Source organism: Nyctibius grandis, chromosome 15, assembly GCF_013368605.1.
Source record: "Nyctibius grandis isolate bNycGra1 chromosome 15, bNycGra1.pri, whole genome shotgun sequence".
Taxonomy (NCBI): Eukaryota; Metazoa; Chordata; class Aves; order Nyctibiiformes; family Nyctibiidae; genus Nyctibius; species Nyctibius grandis.
In genome coordinates this window covers 6584817-6605953 of record NC_090672.1, presented here as the reverse complement: position 1 = coordinate 6605953, position 21137 = coordinate 6584817, and the positions used below count along the sequence as shown (strand labels likewise).

At 46.0% G+C, this 21137-nt stretch overlaps 1 protein-coding gene across 1 annotated transcript; it reads right to left on the bottom strand.

The window, feature by feature from the left end:
- Window positions 1-200: 200 nt before the first annotated feature.
- Window positions 201-21085, bottom strand: GGA3 (golgi associated, gamma adaptin ear containing, ARF binding protein 3). The gene is made up of 17 exons (XM_068413415.1): window positions 21025-21085; window positions 15456-15540; window positions 14627-14702; window positions 14010-14108; window positions 13093-13216; window positions 12055-12158; window positions 11421-11501; window positions 10118-10255; window positions 9003-9084; window positions 8389-8505; window positions 7108-7377; window positions 6388-6455; window positions 5683-6005; window positions 4898-5163; window positions 4565-4734; window positions 3732-3842; window positions 201-2553 (listed from the first exon to the last, which is right to left on the bottom strand). The coding sequence occupies exons 1-17, from the start codon at window positions 21062-21064 to the stop codon at window positions 2443-2445; spliced, it is 2265 nt and encodes a 754-aa protein (XP_068269516.1). The 5' UTR covers window positions 21065-21085; the 3' UTR covers window positions 201-2442.
- Window positions 21086-21137: the final 52 nt, after the last annotated feature.

The window sequence follows — 21137 nt, the reverse complement described above, 5'->3', positions numbered from 1 at the left end:
CTTTTTCAGTTGCTTTACCCCTAATGCCCAGAGCTGAAATTAAACCCACCTTTTAAACCACTGGCGTTTTAGAAAACAGCAACGTCTTGGTTTTCACTTGGTTTGGATGGTCTTGAGATGAGGGGATGAGTTTTGGGATTCCCAGAAACAGCCCTGTACTCCACGAGCAGTCATGAGTAAGGGCTATCCACAGAGCCGAGTAGGGAAAACAATTTATTGAACATGCAGCAGAACAAACGCGTTTGAGCTATATATACAGTCACGGCTGTTCAGTATGAAGCAGGAACCTCACCCTACAGACAAGGAACATTCATAGTTAAATTTCCAAAGCTTTTAACAAGGCATTTCCACGCAGCAAGACTACGGCATCTTTCCCTTTGGCTGTCCAGCGCGCTGCCGTTAACACTGAGAACAAAGCCATTCTGCAGAAAGCACTTGTGCTCTTCTGGCTTCCTCAAAGTCACAGTGAGATTCACGTGTAGGCACCTAAGGCAGTGAAACCTGCTCCTGAGGACACACTATTGTGACCTAAGCACTACCCCCATGCCTACTGTGTGTAAAGTGCTGGCAAGAACATGTCTGAGCAGAAAGAATTCTCTCCTTGTCCCCTATCCTACTCCATCGATTTAAAACTGCTTTCTTTAAGGATCCAAACAATGCACCCATCCCTCTCGCCTGCCTCCTGCGTCAGGGAGCTGACGAGGTTGGGGTCTTCATGAGCTTCAGACCAGAAGTTCCTTGGCCAAGCTTTGATTCCACCTTCAGGGGCTTCTACAACTGCCTGGTGCCTCTGGCTGGGACCTCAGGCCTTCGAATCCGCTGAGTTTTTCACCTCTAGTGATTTTTACTTCGCAACACAGTAAAGAAAATTCAACTACAAATAACTCCGAGCTGCATTTGCAGTAATGGCTTTTACAGCCACCATTAATTCCAGTAGCACGTTCTCCTCTGGAGTTTTCTTCCTACAACAGGCAGGAGTCTCCTCCTGCTGATTTTCTCAGCACTTGCGCTGAGTGCTCCCGCTTGTAGCTCGACAGCACTGCTAGAAATGCTGAGCTTAGTGTCCGAGGACCCGCCCTATCTGTGCTTTTGTCAATGGATGTTAAAAAAAAACCTGTTAATTTAAAACAGTGTCTCAAAGCTCATTGAGGCACTGCTCGAGATTGGAAATCGAGAGGTGGAAGGAAGGGACTGCTGGAATAAAGTTCAAGTGATTTAAACCTAGTTTCTGTGAGACTGTAGCTAGAGGAGTCAGCTCTTCTGCCCCGTTAGCACAGAACACTGACCTCCAGCGAAACTGCTTTTCCCCTTGGGGACAATTGCACTTAGCCACTTAATACAGGGAACAAATAAAACAGGGCATTAAACCCAGCACATGCATTGTCACAGCCCAGTGGCGCCTCCTTCCCTTTCACTGTCTGCTTGTTCCTATTTAGATATCCTATAGCTCTATTATTTACATCTCGTATTTCATTGTACTCATCTCAATAAAACACAGTATTCAACTACAATAATAATACTGCCTGCATGAGGGGACACGAGAGGCATCTCTCCTTACCTCTGGATTCAGTCACTGCACCTGACTGGTGACTGTAAAGACATTTCTGCACTCCAGGTGCTGTCCTCCACCCAAACCGACTGCTCCTTTCCAGCCCCGTTTACCTCCTCGCTCCACACTTCCTCTTTTCCCCACCCTATGGAATGCAACGAAGGCAGAAAAATAACCAGTGTAACCACGTGCAGACAAAACTCGGCCCCAGCTGCCCAAACTGGATCCAACAGGGAGGCAGCTAGCAGGATAAAATAAATATAACTAAAGATCCAGCAGCGTCGCACAGCACAGAGCGAGGGTTTGGCCCTCGGGAGTGAAGCAGCGGAGGGGAAGGAAGGGAGCCAAGTGCCATTTCAGTGTAAGAAATAAGCATTCCCTCGAGGAGCCAGCATTATTGCTCGACGTGCTTAGCGGGCCCGGTCTGGCACTGAGGAGGTAAAGGTCCAAGGGAGGGCATGTGTAAGGGCTCTGCACTGAGGAAGCTCACGGTGGCATCATCACCCCACCAGCCTGTAGGTATCTCTGGACAGCAGTTCAGGAACAAGCCAACCAAATCCCCTTCTGCTGACAAGTCTCCCCTCAAAATACGATGATAACTTCAAGTTTAATAGAGTGGAAGATAGAACCAGATTCACCCAGAGGTCAAGATAAAAGCAGCCAGCACTGCCTGGTACTGGCTGCCACTCAGTTCATGCTTGGCATAAATGTCCCAGGACCCCTTCAACGTGGGGCAAAACATTCTGGACTAAAGCTACAAGCAGAGTGGTCAGGACATGTAAACAAAGCTGAACATCACCAGTGGATAGCATGTGTGTCCCTCCTCACGTTCATTCCAGTCTTGCGGGATCCTTTCCTGGTCCTGTCACAGAGTCTCTGGCAGTGTCCTAAGGTCATAGATTCCCCCACTGCTCTACGGGGGGAAACTGATCCACTTCGCCAACCTCTGTGCTGGGCTGGTCTCCCAGTGTGAAGGTCAGTCTGTATCTCAGCCTCACTTTCTCCTGCAGGGAAAACAAAACCCAAAAGCAACATGAGAACAGCTCCTGAACAAAAAACTTCCTTGTGTAACAGCTCTGCAGAGAGCACAAGGCTTCTGTTGCACATAGCAGGGGGCAGAGGGCCAAGGGAAGTTCATGGAGTAGTTCAGATTTTTAGCAAACCTGAGGTATTTACCTTACAGTTCTTATGTCACGAAAGCTTTATTGCTCAGCATGGAACAGTAGGAGAAAAGCATGAATAACCTGTGATAATAGTTTGCACGTATGTGGCCAGCACCCATTGCTCAGCTGCTCTCCAGCGAGCCTGAACGCTGCTGGAATAGTTGAGTATTATCAAAATTTAATTCCTCATCACATGGAGGAAGATAAAACAGTTCCTGCTCTGCAAAATTCCTAGTAAAACAGTAAGCAGGAGATGGAACCAGTCCTTCAATGAGGGGATCTCCGTATACCTCACAAAGTTTTTCAACAATCCACCAAACCCCTCTGACAGTGATCCTTTTGGATCTCAGAGCTTTCAGCTGACACTTTAAGGGCCCTTTTGCTGTAATTCTCAAGTAGTAACATCAAATAGATTCATCAGATAATTAGAAACTGCTTCAGCATAGAGCTTTGAGCTTTATGGAGCAGGCTACTTAAATGAGTAACCACAGCAAGGAAAAACAGCTACTCGGAAAAGAAAGCGTTAACCACGTTGTTTCACTGGTCACAGGTACATCCTCAAAGAATAAGGGAACAGACATGATCTCACATCTGTCTGTTGCTTCAGGTCTGTCAGGCTATAGCCCCAATACAGCAAATTTCTACAGCACCAGCTAATTTGACATCAATCTAATTATCACCAAAGCCAGGCACTTCCAGGGCACAAGGGAGTCAGACAAACTCCTGATACAGCTCTGACTGCAACTCTTTAAAGCTGAGCCCTGTAAGACCGTTGCCCTTTTGCTGGGAGAAGCGTACAGGTGCTTCTCATACCTGTCCTTGCTGACAAAGTCTGTTGAGGATGAGCCTCCCTGTAGCCCTGAACTGAAACCCCAGCGTTATGTAGTAACCACCTCCGGAGGGCAAGTTAGGAACAAACAGCTGTATCTGCTCAGACGTTTGGTCCAACCTCCCTGTAGAATTCAGCTTACATCAAATTTGTCTGACAAGGACAGGATAAATCCCACTGCCGCTCTCACCTTCGTAGGATTTGCCAGAAGCATGACTTGGGTGATGGCAGCCGGCGGCTGGATGGGATTGAACGGAGACAGCTCTGTGCCAGAGGGTGGTTGTAACTTCACTTTCATGGACTGCAAATGAAAAAGAAAGCGGAACCTCAAGGATTATCTCTGACTTTGGGGACAATGAAAGCTCCACGCACAGGCTGGGGAGATAATACCACACCTCCAAGCTGAAGAGAGTCTATCCACATGCAAGGATGAGGAAACGAGAGCCAGCCCAGCTTGCACAACATGGTAGGAACAGGTAGACTGACAAGTCAGCCCAGAGTAAAAGCATTGGTCAGGTGAACACCAACACCACCTTCCTAGCTGAGTGCTCTTGTGTCAGAGGTTTTAATGTGAACGCCTTTACGGCAGCAGGCAGATCGCAGCTGAGACTGGGCCAGTTTTCAAAACGCAAGCTGGCCACCCAAAATTATCTAGGTGCAGTAAGACCAGAATGGAAGACGTTGTCAGATTTAGGATGTCTTTTAGCAGTTCTGATTCCCAAAGACTTCAAGGGTGGCTCTACCCATGTAGCAGTCCTGTCATTGTGCTATCTGAGCCACCTTCATGAACAGACACAGCGGGACTGACCTTAGATAGCAAGAAAGAGAACACTAACTACCTGCAGTTCTTGACTTATCCTGTTCAGTGTTTCCTGCCTCTGACAACCACATTTATGCTTTGGGAACAGGCACAACGCAGCCTATAAAACGGTAGAACCAGGCTGTCCCACGTCCCCGAGTTCACACCCAGGCCTTCCCGAATGCAGTGTCACACCACCGCACGCCTGAGCCACGCAGCCCTACCTTCGGCACGGCCGCCTGCAGCACGATGTTCTTCACAGGGAGCGGTGCCGTGTTCAGCATCGAGACGACCACAACCAGCACGTCCGGCCTTCCCGGCGGGCACTCCCTGGCAAAGTGCAAGAGGATCCGGAAGCCGTTCTTGTCGTAGGCCGTCACCGGGAGGGCACTGCCTGCCGCACAGAGAGGAAGGCAGGTTTATGATCTACAGCAGCATTAGGCAATCTGACTGTTTGGGTGGGACATCTCACCCTTCCTCTCTACTTCATAAACTTCGTCAAGAAGCTTTGCTTTTAAAAAATGCTCAGAGAAAGGTGAAAAACCTGAGATACTTACTGGGTTTAATGGATTCCAAGGGAACATGGACATTGGCCAGAGAAATTTCGGGTGCTTTCATGGGACTGCCTTGCTGCTGGAATGATGCCGGCTGGAAGAGAGGACTTCCTGAGCCAGCAGTGCAGCTGCTTGGGAAAGGAACAGGAGGGGCTCCAGGGGCAGTGGCTGGCAGCCCTGCAGGTGCTATTAACGGGGCAGAGGTGACAGTGGTTGGCAAAGTAACCCCAGGGAACACCGAGGGTGTCGCCATGCCTTGGGTGGCAGTCCTGGAAGAGAGACAGAAAAAACATGGGAAATGGAGCTGAAAGTGAAGCAGGCATTTCAGCACAAACCCAGAGAGAACAGCAGATCACGAGGACAAAGCAGTGGCCTGGAGCTGGATTAGAGTCTGTGACTCGTTATGGTCTCATGTAAGAAGGAGAACTACAAGGAAAGCGGTGGTGGTAGGGTTAGGCATCACTTCACTAAGTCAAGAAGAAAGCAAGAGTCCCACCCTGGCAAAGGTGGGCAAGGCCTCTGTACCTCAGCAGCCTGATCAACTTACAAATGTGTGGTGTATTGGGCAACAGTACAGCTGTTGTGCTCTACCAACTAGTGCCTGCCTTTCCCTCCCGGAGGTGGGACCCTCGTATTAGTTTGTAAACTGAAACTCTCTGAGAAGAAAAATCCCAATCACACATTTCTACCAAACGAGATAGTTGAAAGCCTGCCTCTGAACCGGGCGCTGCAGCAAGCTTGGCTTTCTAACTGCAGAGACAAAAGCAAAGACCAGGACTTGTAGTTACCCTTTGGCTTCTTCAAGGAGTTGTCCCAGTGCATCCATCTTATGTGACATATTGCTCCCCACAGATGAGCTGAAGTACCCAGGAGCAGCTGGAATAGTCTTAGGAGGCCCTGCAGGGGCAGCCAGTCCAGCAGAGAACACAAATGGTGCTGAGTTTGGTGCTGGGATGCTGGGAACAGTCTGAGAGGCTGTGAAAGCAGAAGGCAGCGTCACTGATGTTCCACACGTGGTCTGTGATGTGTGATGGAGAAGAGGGTTCCCTGCAGAGTTGCAAGCAACAGTCACCATCTTCGGATTAAAGAAATCCAGGTCCAGCTGGTCATTCTGAAAGAGAGGACAAGTAGATGCTCTAACTCACTGCTACCCCCTGTTGTGGAGACGGCACTGTTACAGAGGGAGAGAGATTTACCGCAAAAACAGGTGCTGGGTGGCAAGCAGCAAAGTCTGTGGCCTATGTCAGGACTACATCTGATCTGTAATTTAAGCAAAGGAAGTGCTAACATCATGGGGGACAGATGGGAAACTGAGAAAGCCAGGTTCAGGGATATCTACTCTATTTAGACAGCTATCCCAGATTTTAGAGCCAAGCTAGACTGTCCCTCTGCCTGTATGTACGATCACGTTTCTCCAAGGTGACAGAGTGTGTCCTGAGACCTCCCACAATGACAACCACTCCCTCCCCTTCCCCCAAGACCCTCCTTTGTACCTCAAACATGCTCCACTGGTTGTTTTCTGAGGTGTCCTTCACTGCTGCAGGGGCTGGGTCATTCAGGCCTGAAAGGAAAAATAACAAGTAGGTGACCAAAGGAGAAAATGAGTTAGGTGACATTCCTTGGCAAGTGTTTCAGTACCATCAAACTACCTGATTCAGCTCTGCCAGAGCACAAGAATCTGCTGAAAGACTGAAATGGGCTGCAAGTCTACGATGAGGAAAAGAGACTGACAGCACCAGTAGCTGACAGTCACCCCCTGCACACAGCTCTTCTAACCCCTCCTGATTTGCAGTGTCTTCTGCTGTTCGTATCTGGGCTCCACAGGCAGCATTCTGCAGGCTCCTATACACAACCCCTCTAAGGCACCTTGCTCTTTAGCACAGCTGCAAAGTCAGGGGTGAAATCAGTACCGAACTGCAGCCTGCATGTCCAAGCACCTACAGAGATCAGACTGCAACTGCACTCAACTGTTATTTCACTTGCAGCCTGCTCTGGGAAGATCAGAGTTTTTAATGCTGACTCACTGACCAGGTCTTATATTCAGGATGATGCAAGGCAGTGTCCCCTGGACTTCTCTAGAAATCAAAGGAATCCCATGCTCCTTTTAGGCACGCCACATGCACAGCCAGCCCTCACATTCACACCGAAGGAAGAAAGCAGTCTTTGTTAGGCATGGACTGAGTAGCCCTTTTCTGGGTCCGTCAGTCTCTTACCTAAGCACAGAAGCTCCTCGTCCAGCAAGGAGAGGGAGTTGGCCGCGCTGCTCTGCTGAGCGGGTGCGGCTTCCACTTGACTAGAGGAACTGCTCCGCAACTGTGCCAACGTCTGGGGAGGAGGCGGGAGGATGGGGATTTCTGCTGGGGCTGGGGCTACTGTGGGGGCTGGTGTCAGGCTGGTGGGTGGCATTGGAGGTGGCGGCGTGCTGGTGATGTCCAGTCCAGCAAGGTCAATGAGGGTGTTGAGATTACTTGTGGAGTTACTCCCTGCAGCGGACAGGAGAAGAGCACTACTAGGAAAGAAGGCAAAAGGCTCAGAGCAAAACCAATGTACAAAAGAAATTATCAGAGAGATGGTTTAGGTAACATAATTCCTCATTTAATCACGGCTTATGGCTCTTTATAACACAGAAAGCCCACATGCTTTCCACCTAACCATTTGCTGTCCACAAGCTACTTAAATCAACCCAGACAGTTAGAAAATTTCTATCTGGAAAGCAACATCTGCTCCAATCACTGCTCTTTCCCCAGTGCTTCTTGTAGCATAATTCACAGTCTTTTCAAAATCTTTTGAGCTCAGATGAGGCTTTGGGAGATCCTACAGAATTACAATAAACAAAGGCTACCAGAGAGCTAAAGAGCTGAGGAAAATTCATACTGTCTGGATATAGAATTCCCTTCATGTTTAGGACAGTCTTGTCCCAATGAGATGGTGTCAGGCAGCATTGTGCATTCCTCTACTGCTCTCCACGCAGAAATGTAGAAGTGACTCCCAAATGGTAGTTCTGCCACGCACATGTCCACAGCGTTCACTGCTGAAACTGAAGCATGAAGTGGGCGACTGGCCTAAATTCACAAATGGAATTGCTGGCAAAGCCAGGACCCCTGGCCTGACTCCCACTCTCCTGCTCTTGTCCTTTTGATAAAATTGTCCTCTTCTTGCATGTCACCATTAAGAAACAGGACAAACGTGGAGAGGAAATTGTATGAGAACTTCCAGCCGCACAAACTGTTCAGATGCAGGTTTGCTACTGATGTTATCAAAGGTTTCAATAATATGGAAAGAGCAGTGGAAAATGCAAAGCTGCAGCACTGTTGCTCATGTCCAGAACTGACTATCCACTGCTTAGGGGCTGTCTTGTGCCCCTCTGATTCACAAACCATTGCCCACAAGAACCACCAATAGCCTACTTCACCACAATTAATAGGAAACCCCATCCAAAAGACTTGGAGAATTGCAGGATTCAAAATGAAACAGTTGGCTTCCCAGGAACTCACCTTCCGCTACAGACATCACAGGGAGATCCACTTCACCATTGATCACTTGCCCCTCTATTATTTTTTTATAGGAATTTATCACACGGGATAAATTGTCACTGGCCTGCAGAATGTCCCCTACATGTAAGAGAGACAAAAACAACCTCCAAGACTTTAGTAACTCTGCTCCCACTAATGCTGAGTCTCCTCAGTTATCAAGTAAATAATCAGCAAGAAAAAGCATAACTCTTTGGCTATGAGCTCCATTACTCTCTGTCTTTGCCATGCTTCTCTAAGCAATACCTTGATCTCTCTAGGTCGATGCACATTACAGTAATAATAAAAAAATGAGTCCAAGGCTTTGTTCCCCACAGCAACTCCTTTCCCCTTCCAAAGGAGCAGCTGTCCCCCATTACTGCCCCCAGCCTCCCTAACCACCAACTCTAATGTCAAGTCCTTGCCTGAATTTAAATGATAAGCACAAAGAGGCAAGGATCTTGTCTTTTATCTGCTTGCTCAAAGCAAAGTGCATTCACAGGGAAGAGGCATCTTCACAGCAGCCATTCCCTTGCTGAACCCTTGCACAGTCACAGGTGAAAAAAGCAATTAAAAAGGGAGAAGTGAGCTTCGTTTACCCAAGCTGCTGTCATTATCCTCTGTCTCACTGGCCAGCTTGAATAGTGTCCGTCGTTTGGTTTCACACCTTTCATAGAGCTCCTAGGAAGACAGATTAGGACAAAGGGTTCCATCAGCCAGAAGCCAGTGTCAGCAATACCAGTCAGCACAGAATGACTCCCCAGGCATGCACTGGAAAGCCCAGAACAGAGAAACCAGTCTCCCTGTGCTGAACGTGCCAGTGTGGCTGGACAACCAAGGTCCCCTGTCCTTGCCCTATTGACAGAGCTGTGAAACATTACATTAGCCTGGGAGTCTAAACGCAACCTGCATTTTCAACACAACCTCTCTCAGTCCTCCCTCACATCAGCACTTATGGCCAGCTCTAGTCCAGAAGAGACATTTGTTCCCGGTATTACAGTAGTCCCTAAATGCCTGAGGAAGAGCAGAATTGTGCTTCACCAATTATGCTTCAATTGTGCTGCAGCCACTGCTCAGAGAGTCTGCAACCACACAGAAGAAAGGTGGTAAGAAGGAAATGTTTCACAGAAACAAACTGGTTTCTTAAGCTTCTTACCATCGTTTCAGGACCTTGTTGTTAAAAATGAGTAGTTTTAACTTTTTTAATTAGATAAGTGCAACTTTCCAAGGCCCTGGGCCTACCCAACCATCCCTGGTGGCTGTTTTGATTTTTACCTTCTTGATGTTTTCCCAACCTTGTAACACCAGCTAAAACTCTTCTTTTGAAGGGGAGGACATATTTTCTGTCCCATTCAGCCTTTAGTTTATCTATCCATAGCGCTGTAAGGGACAGTTACAATCTGCAATCAGTGTGTCCTCATAGGAGCAAGAATTACAAACTCTAGCTTCTTGATTCTGCCATGCTGCATCTTTGGAGAACAGCTGTACCTCACTTCAAGCATGTGCAAAACCGAGCTATTACCCACTGAGTCCTTTGGTGAAAGGCATTAAAAACATGGTTATTTTCTTTCCTGCTGTTTCCAACAACTGCTCTTGTTTCTGGCCATTGCTCTCCATTGTACTGCAGAGTTTGTAATTCTCTGCAAAACTCAAGTCTGTAAGAAGGACCGACTGACTGCAGGATTTCTGGGATGAAGGAGCAGCTCAGACCCACCTTCATGAGCTCCCTATCAGCCTCTGAAGAGTCCTCTTTGCTGTAATGAACCAGCATCTCATTCAGCAGCTTCACGTTGTTATTCACTTCCTCCAGCGTGTGCATGCGCTTTGTCACTTTTTGAATCCGAGCCTCATCCTTCAGGGTGTAAAACACAGAGATAAAAAGTGAGTTTCCCTGTACAGGCCCACGGTATCACAACAGGATGTAAATCCTGTCAAGTAATGTCTATTTAAGGTTAAGTCAGAAAAAAAAACAAAACCCAAAAACCTCTCCATTCACATATAGCTTATTTTATCATCTTTTCACCACGATTCTGAAATGATAGAAAACCCCATATTTCCAAAAAGTCTCATTAAATGAACTTTAATGGATAATTTCACCACTAAAAATAGAAAAGTTCCCAAAAGTTCCTTTCTGACATTTTCAGAAGATTGGGGTTTTTTTCTGGTCATTTGATGCCATTTTACGAAAAAGATGCGTTTAAAACAAAACATTTACCAGGAACAACAAGCACTCTGTGGTAGAAAATGTCCACCCATTTGAGATTCCAACTAAAGATGTAGAAGAGTCTGCCCTGGGGACAAGAGAAGCTTGAATGGGAACACTGCAGCAACCTATACACCTCTTCGGTCTAAAAGCTATCTTTTTTTTGCCAGAATCACAGTGAGTCATTTCCTGGACTCCAGTTTCTAATGACTGGCATGGGTGGATGCATCACAGCTCTACAAAGAGGAAGGTGTTTCCATGAAGCCTGCTTGTGAGAAGACCCAGTCCCATGACTCAGTCCTCAGTATCCAGGGGTGGTACTGCGATGCTCCCACCAAACCCTGACGTGAAACACCATCTTGAGTGATGAGAACATAGTTAATTACAAGAAAGGGCATTCAATCCTTGCCCCTTCTTGCCCTGTCCTCCACCAGAGACACCAACTGTAGACAATTTTGTGATACCTACATCTTCCAGTTGTAAGCTAGAGTAAAAATTACAACAATTCGTATCACACAGAGCCCTCCTAAGTCATCAGATGGCACCCCTTTATGCTGGTAACCACGGGGACTAGATGCAAGTTAGCACTGTTAGAGGTTTTAAAAAATAATAAAAGGCTGGATGTTGCTGATGCTCAGTCTCATTCAGTCCCCACAACTTAACTAAGGAATGTACTAACACAATGCTCCCAGAGCCTGAAAAACCCTGGTGCTGCCATTCACGTGACCCTAAAGCTCCACTATTTTGAAGTCAAATTCCTTAAAGCCTGGAAAGCAGACTGCTGACTGGGACCAATCCTACAGGAGTTTCTTACCTCTTTTACCATGGATTTTATAAGCTTGTTGGCCTCTTGTAAATCATCCGGGTTTTTGCTTTTCAGCAGTTTGGCTAGAAGCTGTAAGACGAGAAGAAGATATTCAGGAAACAAATAAAGACCCTTTGGCAAAGGGAAGCAGCAAAAGGAATCTAAGTGAACGATTCAGGGGAAAAGAGATACAGCCCACTACTACAAAGCTCACACTGCTTTCATAGCTACAGCAACTCCAGTGGGAGTCATTTATGGTTTATTATTTTATACAAGTTGCTGCATTCTTGCTTCTACACAGAACATATAGTCTGAAATCTCAAGAGACTTCTGACACTAGATGATTATTCCTCCCATACATAATTTTTGGTCCTGTGCGTGAAACATTCTCTGCCTTCTAGTACTACAGCAGGATGGCACTTTAACCAGGAATAACCTCATAATGGTAACACAGACAAGGCCTTAACTGGAACTTCAGGTGAGGCAGGTGGACAAAGCAGTCATATTCAACCAGTGAGCTCTGTGAGAGTACACACCACCACCCCAAAATAAAACCTGAATTCGTAAACTTTCCTTCCTTGTTCTACATGTGCATGAAGTAATCACTTTTCATTAGTGATTATGATACAAGTCTTCACTATACCTTGGATTTCTCCTCATCATCAAACACAGGGTTTTTGGGACGAGGCGGTGGAGAAGGAATCAGGGTTCTGTCTGCAGGAATCACAGGATCAAACATAACGATCCCTGAAAGCAGAAAGGGAACCCACATGGGTTTGCATATGCAGTCACACCAGGCAGTGCACCCAGTTAATCACAGGCTGCTATCAAAGCAATCACACAGCCAATCTGGCCATTGTTCTAATGAACAACATAGGATCAAAATCACTGAGCATACTAGCTGGAAAATAAAGTTAGTTTTCTTTGATAAAGGCCAAAACCCAGCAACTGTGTTGCCACGTCCATACTGCTCCTCTAATAGCTCAGAACAATCAATAACTCTCCAGTATTTGTCTTTCCCCCTTTCACATCAGCTGTTGAACCACTAAGAGAAGTCCCAGACAACCCAGCTTTGTGCAAACTCAAGGGCATGACATCTGTTAGCATAAATACGCTGAGCAGGAAAGCAGACAGCAATGCAAAATGGAGTGATGAACAGACTCCCAACCACGAGTGGGGAAAGAGCCAAGCTTCCTGCTTGTTCCATTGTCAAATCCTTAGATTTGTGCTCTACCTCAAGAGCTTTCCTGGAACCAATTTTTCTTGTGTTGAAGCTGCATGCTTCTCAGCTGAGCTTTTTTCACGGTGCCTACAGAATAAATTTCTATCAGTTGAACTAAAGGTACAATTGTAAAGTGAAAGAACACAAAAGGCTACATGTAGGCTCTTATTTCACTTTAAATTAGACTCGTTCAAATAATTTAATTACTAGTTCCAGAAAAACTCAAAAAAGGCCCTGCAAACCAAAACAAAAGTACTTCCAAGGTGTTTAACAAATCTAGATAAAAAAGCCAAGCCAACCCAGCCCAAGGCATTTAAATATAATGAGAAGCTATAATGAGGTTCTACCTCCCCTCAGAGCTTGCCTTGGCCCCATGTAATTAGAGGCTGTATATTTTGTGACACTCCTACTTAAAGCACAGGCTGGAGGAAATGCATGAACGAGCAGCTGACTTCCTACCTTGTCGCTTCAGCATGTAGTAGGCATCCTTGATTTTGGATTCTTCTGGCAATGCCACTGTCCAGCTATAGAGCAATTCAATGACTTTGGTCTTCACCTTCTCCGAGACTCGGTCTCCCAGGTACTAAGAGTGGAAAAAAAGATGTAAATTCTCCACATTCTTCATTTCTTTTTAAAAATAATGCCCAAACTCAGAGAATGGAAGTTCAGTGATACGCATTAAAAGGTGTATAATCCAAGTTCCAAGATGATCTAAGATACATCTTACTAAGAGGAAAAAATGCCCCTCTAATGTATTTGAAATAACAGTGAAGAGAAGCTTTATGATTATCTTCAGCAAAAGAAAAAGCAGCTATTCTGTTGCTTTCAGGATTTTGCTATTTAAAAATTAACCACCCCCTCCCTTGTCTTATGGGAAAGAATCTGGGAACACTTTGCTGCATCAATCATGCCATGGGGCGCCTCTGCCTATTTTGCGCCATGTTAAACCGATCATGACTGTTGAGGGACTTTGCCAGGCAGGCTTTGCACAGCAAGTTGGCAGCAGAGTGAGGATTAGAACTCTATGGTGTGCTGCCAAGTCTCTTGTTTTAACCTCTGCATCACACCTCTCTTCCACTGACGCTGGAGTTTGGTTTGTTTTTAAAAAAATACAGCCTAAGTTTTAGAAGCCCTTGAGTTATGTGAAGGATTAGAACAGTACAGAGACTATATACTGATGGTAAATAAGTACAACTTACTGAGAAAACAGTAAGCAGAACATAAAAAAAAACCCAAATCTTAGCTAACAAATGCTATTGAATATAGGCTAATAAATGCAATGAGCCAGACAGAGCACTGCAAACATTTTGGATGTTGCCTACAGCTTACAGAGGACAAACAAACAGTAAACACAGCAGCAAGGCTCACGGACTAACCTTTGGAGACACAACTTTTATTAACTCGTTTAAAAAGCGAAACTTCCCTACTTCATTATGAAATCTTCTCCCACAATTCTTCATACAAGCTTCCAGCACCTGCATTCAAGTAACAAAAACAGGGGCTGAAATGAACACCAAAACCCTTCAGTAACAGCGTAGCTGTGTTCTGTTTCTAGGGGAACTGAAGGACCCACGTCAGTGAGACACGTATCCCTGCTCTGCGACACAGGCATGAATCTCCCATCTTTAGGGGTGACACACCAAGACAGACTGGTCTCCCACCCTCAACTATGTATACCTGGGTCAGTTATCTCACCACTAGGTCTCATAACAACAAACACAAATCTTACCTGAAGATAACAAACGAAAGCAGCTGAAACTAAACCAGAGTTCTTTCTGACTGTTCTACTGCTAATGAGCGATCTGGACACTTCAGTTATGTCACTGCTCCGTCTCACTGTCCACTCCCCCGCAGCAGAGGGGAATCAGGGCATTCAGCCCCAGAACTAGCCCCAGCCAACCCCACTGACACACACTGTGCCCCCTTATACTCTGCCCAGATGATGTCAAATGACATATAACTGGATTTAAGAGGAGGGGTAAGGACTACCTACTGTCAAGGCTTGGACTGCCTCCCATTCCTGTGGTGACTGGATTTTATGAGCCAGGAGTCTCACAGCTATCTGTGGCCTGAAACAAAGCAGATCCCCATTACAAACAAAGCAGCTGAACATGGTGAAGGATTTTCAGACTTTCACAAATTCTACTGTTTAAACGAGATGCCTTTCACATAATTAAAAGGAAATGCCATTTAGTACTTTTCATCTTTCCATCAGTGTTCAAAGGCTAACAAGAAACGTTCAGGGCATCTTTGTAAGCCTGGGTGTTTGCACATATGAAAGGAAGCAAGGGCTGGTAGTCTGAGCCAGCAATTCCAGATTCCTCCTTGGGAGTGGCCAAACAACTCCCAGTACAGTCCCCAGCCCAGGAAATCACTTCATTTCTCTTGCATTAGTTTCCTTTTTCCAGAAGAAAACACTTCTTCCTTAGCTCACAGGAATGCTGTGACCCAGGGGCTTTCTTCAGCTAAACCCTGTGAAGATTTTAAAGTCACGAAGCCCCATCAGGAACTAAGAGTTATAACCCCATTTTACAGACCAGCAAACAGGCTGAGTTTGGCTAGATGAGAACCCTGCAGCTGCAGAAGGTGACATTAGAGGCAGATTCAGAATTCCCTTTGCCCTAGTGCTCAGTCTGTGTATAAGCCATGCTACCCTTCACAAAAGAGAAACCACACTTTGCAGCATCTTGTTTCTTTTGTAGACAGATCTTCCTTGCAGTATCAGTATATATAAAAGAAAACATGCAAGTTTGATGATCAAATTATATATTTTAAACTGCGAATGTTAACTTATTAAGTCTAGAGCGGCTTGGGACACCCACCCTTCAAGTTCTTTGTTGATCTGGTCACAGAATCCGATGATGTATTCCCAGTCTTCTTGCCTGTTAGATGGGTTAGTGGCTTTATCTTTGGTAAGAGAAAGAGAACGTATTACCAATCAAGCAAAAGAAACAGTATAAAAGGTCACGCATTTCCTAGAGAAAAGCATTTGACAGCTGTTGCCAACTATAAAAAAAGGAGAAAGAAGTTCACACATGGTATGTCTGTTCAGGGAAAAGGATGTGTCCAAGTTGAGACATCCAAATACCCAGCAAGAATCACTGCTTTCAAAAAAAAAAAACAGGTGCCAAATCTGAAGTACTTATAAACATGCTATTTCCATGCTCTAAATGAGAGTACAAGATAAACTATTTGAGCTCACACAGTTTCCCTCTGCCTGAAATGCTATCTCTTTCTATTTGGCTGTAACATTAAACTCCTTAAAGGCTCAACCCTCACACTTTCTACACAGGAAATTATTTTTGTATTCCCTGGGAGTTCTGTAGAAGTAAGAGCTGGAACATCAGATGTTTAATACAAGTCATTCAGCATTAACACTTGTTTTTAGAGCACCAGCTGATTTATTAGATGCCTTAGCATTTCTCCGGGGAATTATGAACTGAAATTTATTATTATACATTGAGTTGTTCTAAACACCACAGCCTGTACCAGATCACGAATTCAAATCCTATATGCTCAAACTGAGAGACTGATGCTTTACTGCCTGGGCTCTTTCAGGCTCCTGAAGGATCCTCCCTCGGGTACCAGGGCCTCGCTTATTGTAGTGATTGCAGAATAGTGAGGCTATCAGCATCTTTTTTTGTTACGAATGCATCTTCTCCATGTATTCTACTTAGCTCTGACAGAGCACTGAAATTGCAGTAGACAAGATTCCTTCTTTAACCTAATTTTCCAGCCGAGATGACTGGACATGATAATTTTTCTTTTTTGTAAGTGAAGAAACACCACCCTGTAGCTATGTATCTAAGGGCTGGCATTTAAGAAGCCTTCCTCAAAGTTGTAATACAATGGAAATAGATACAGAAAAGAAAATACTGCTTAGCCAGACAGTATAGAGCAGGGGATGAAGGACAGGAAAAAAACCAGCACACATCCCTGTACTTTCATCATGAAGGGAAGCATAATGAAATAAACACATGCTATACCACAAAGTGTCATTTTTTAATCATCATTAAAACATATCACCTTTCCACAGGCAGATAAAAACAGCTATTAAACATCTGCTCTGAAACCTCACTTTCACAGTGCACCTTAGTCCGCCTACTGTGGCAGTCCTAGAAGGTTTGCTCACATTTTCCTCCTCACCAAAGGATAGTTGTAAAGCAATTTTGCAAATCCATGGATTGCATCTGTAAAATAGTCCACAGAGGTGAATCTCCGTGCCTGCTGCTGACTTTCATGGGACCCTAGATAAGCAAAAGGCGGCAGCCAGGAAGGGCTAACTGCAGGATCACATCTTGTTGCACTAGCTAAGCTACCAAGCTATTTTTTGAACTCAAGAGATTTAAGGGAGGCTTAGTTTAAAACACAGCTGCTGGAGAGCCAAGCAACTGTTCAAAACATATGTGGCACTTCAACCTTATTACCACGCTCACAACTGCTGAACACCCTGGAAGCGTCATGAAACCACGGACTAACAACAGCCTAAAGTCTTGTCATGCAAGTCAAATGGCATTGTGCATGGTTCGGTGCTTCAAAGCACCTCTGCTGCAGGCCTAGACGAAATAAATATGGTTCTTGGCTGGAGTTAATGGAATTTATTTAATAAATACAGGAAGAGCACAAACAAGTAATGACACTCAACAAAATGAACTCTTTGTTGGTTGCACATCCTGAAATTAGGAGAGAGATCTGGTACAAACAGGAAAACGTCACCAACATTTCCTTGTCAAATGTTATTTTTAAAGCTCTTCCAAATATCTCCAAAGATTTCTTGGAATGACACTGGGTTATTTCACACTCTTGGATTGGGTTCAGATTCATCTAATTTTTTGCACCAAAAGCTCTCATATAAAGATAGTAAAGCCTCAGAGGGAGAGAGAGTTTACTGAAGGGAAGTTATGTTCCACACGAAGAAACTCTAACATTCATAAAATCTCCATATGAAAGCCTAGTTCATAACAGTTAATAAGCTTGATCAGAAGCCCTGCCCTGGCTCTGGAGATTGAAGTGTTTGCATGACACAACACAACGGTGCGTAGGGAAACTTATTACCAACCTCAGTACAGCCACATGAACACAGCATCCCAGGTGAGCTAACTTACCTTCCTTAACCTTTTCAGGACATCCCTACTTGAAGCTGCATCACGTCTATCAAGGAATAACTTAAAATCCTCTATTTTTATGCAGAAGGCTTAAAATGTGGGCAGGGAGCTCCTCCACACTGCCTTATAAATATGCTTCAACCCCTCTATGAAAGGATTCACTCCAGGACGGAGAGTTTGGTGCTCTGGAATCCTTGGCTTCTCTGTTGAAAGTGCCACCAAAGGCCCATTTGGTACCGGTTATAAAGTTTGCTTTCAGAGACATTTGTTCACCAGGTCCCATCCTGAAAAATCCCATTTCACACTGGCAACCAAGTGAATCTAAATTAGCAACCTGGAAACCAAAGTCTCAGCACTCCCCCAGTCCTGCCTTAGCTTTCAGACACCGCTGCGCTCAGGACGTATAAAGTTGCTTCATACTTGACCCAAGCGTCAGAGCCGTGCAGCCCTCAGTTGCTCTGCTAAACCCTGAAACACTAATGAGTCAACATTCAGATGCATCATTAGATATGAAACAAAGGTGCTTATTTTCTCCATAGAGAAATGATGTTGGAATGCAGAGAACCACAGACCATTAATTGACTGGTAATGAATGCTCATATTTTCCTGGGTTTACTTCTCTACTGAAAGGAGACAAAAGCCATCCCAACAAAGGGTTTCCCCAGGTCAGGCTTAACATATGAATTGGGAATCCCTCGCCCAAGCAGGTCGAGTCTCACAGTCAGATTCTGTTTGTATCCCCAGGAGGAGAAGGAGAATGCTGACCCATGACAATATAAGGAAAAAAAGAAATAAAGAAAATCATAATATTTTATCCATCTGCATCTACTGCATAGCTGGATGTTGCCTAAGCCTGACATGACTGTGATACAATAAACTTCCTTTTGGATGCAGTAGAAAAGGCAGCGCTAAAGTCAAAGGATCCAGCTGTGTTTGTATAACTGACACTATTTTCTAACCTCCTATTTCAGCAGAAGAAGAGACGGACAGCAAGGAGAGAACAGAAAGGATCACCTTGTCTCATCCCAGCTGCCTGAAATGAGGCAGGAGACATGAAGATGCCAGATCATCACTGGCTGAAGTGCAGATCTTGCTGCAGTATTAGAACATGAGGGTGATGTTACTTCGTGGGTCTGTGACTCCACCTGATGACAGAGACAAGGGCAGTGTGGAAGGCTGCACATCCCTAGTACAGGAAAAAAAACGCTGGCAAGAAGAAATTTTCCATCTTGCCATGACTGGGAAGTTGGCTGTGGTGCTGAGCAGTTCTGGCCCTTCCCTTTAGTGAGGCACAGCAGGCGCACACCCGCAAGGTCAGCATTAGGCACAGCACAGCTTCGTGATGGTTACCAGAAAAAAAACCTCAGGAGGCCTGGTGAAAGCACTCAGAGGCACCAGCCTTTGCACTCTGCCTTCCTGGTCTGCACAACTCCTCCAGTAATTCACGTAGACTAAATGCTCTGTGCTCCCCTACAATGGGAGGAGCGATATAATCACACCAGCACAGCTCGCTGTAGCAGTGACCAGGCATAAATACATCCTCTGAAACGAGAGCGCAATACTCAAGCCTTGAAAAATGTGAAGACCTCAGCAATCAGGTGCACTGCGATATTTCTTACAGTGAGTAAGGCCTTTGCAACACTACCCTTTAGCATATGTTCTCCAGTGCAGAATATCCTACTGCTTGGCCAAGGGAGATAATATCTCTCTTAACTTCCACAAATAAAAAATAATCCCACAAAACAAACAGCCAGGAAGCTTTCCAGGCTATACAACCTAAAATATCCTTTCTACTAGAGATATTTTCACACACAAACTGAATTTGGTGAGTCAGTTCTCCTCAGAGAAGGATTAAAAGGAAGAGATGTGGGTGTTCCTTCGTGTGTCTCACCAGCTACAATAAAAGATATTGACAAACTGTGGGAGTTCAGAGGAGGAGCAAAAATGGTAAGGGGACAGAAGGGATCGATCTAAACCGAAAAGTAAGAGCTGAAAGTATCATTTAGCCAGTAACTCCTGTAAGAGATGATGATACCATGTATGCATTTGAATTTTATATAAAAATACCAAGAAAGAACAAGAATTATTTAATCTTGTTTACAGAAGGATAACTCCAAAAGGGTAACAAAGTTTCTACTGTGAGGTATTTAGGGTAATGACCACCTTCTGCTGTTTGCTTAGTGCCCTACTACTTAGGAACTTCACTCACTGCTGTAATCAAATAATTATTAAAAAAAGAAGGAAATCTAGGCAACAAGCTAGTGATGTGTAGGATGGCCTCCCAAGGACAGCAGCAGGAGCCCCTCTGTGTGGAATATGTGGAAAACAATTACTGTTATGACTGATTCATTCAAGAATCACCTCCCAATCCTCCGGCCCCAGGTTGGGAACCAGCCAACAGCCCAAAAGCCAGCCAACGCACGGGCAGACACACAACGAGGAGATACTCAGCAAGGGCTGTGGAGGAGCAAGCTAAGGGGTTTTTTCCCCCGTCTCTAACGTTTAAGAATCTATGATAAAAAAATACCTTATCTTGACAAAGGATTTTTGAATCTTCCAGTCCGTATGGAACAGACATCCACAGCTCCTACCCTGAAACTGCAGCTAGGCATAAAGCAGAATGTCTGCTTGCAAAGCGTGGTTGTATAACACATGAATACAATTTATTTGGGAAACCCCTACATTTCTCAACCTCGCGAGCAGCATTAAGCCTCTACACTTAGCTAACCAAAACCCGGGCGAGGGAAGAAGAGAAAGCAGGGCCAGACACGTACCACGAGCCTTTATGATTAAAAAAAAAAAGCAACAGCCTTACAGGTGCTGAGCAATGTGAGCTACAAACCTGCCCGTTCCCCACACCTCCCAACAAGCAAATCGATAATTAACAGACCCAAACCGCCCCCGTGCCCCTACACCCGCAGCTCTGCATCTCTCCTTCACTGAGCCCAGGGCGCCGGACACCACAGCGCCGGCGGTGACCACCGGGAAGGGGGGAGGCCTCAGCCCCTTCCCCCCGCTCCCCGGGGGCACATCCCCGCGCAGGCGGAGGTCTCTGCTCCGGGGGGTGCTCACAACCCCCTCACCCTCCCCTGGACGGCACCGCCACGGCCCCGGCCAGCCCAGGGGCCGCCGCCTCGCTGAGGGGAAGGGCGGGAGGAGGGCTGCCGCGGAGGGGCCGGGGCTGAGGGGGGCCCGGGCCGAGGGCAGCGGGGCCGGGGAGGCTGAGGGGCCGCGGGGCTGAGGGGAGCGGTGCTGGGGCCGGGGAGGGGGGGCCGCGGGTACTCACTGAGCCACGACTCCAGGCTCTCCCCTTCCGCCTCCGCCATGTTGCCGGCCCGGCCCCAGGCCCCGCCCAGGCCGCGCGAGAGCCGAGCGACGGGCGGGGCCGAGCCGAGCACC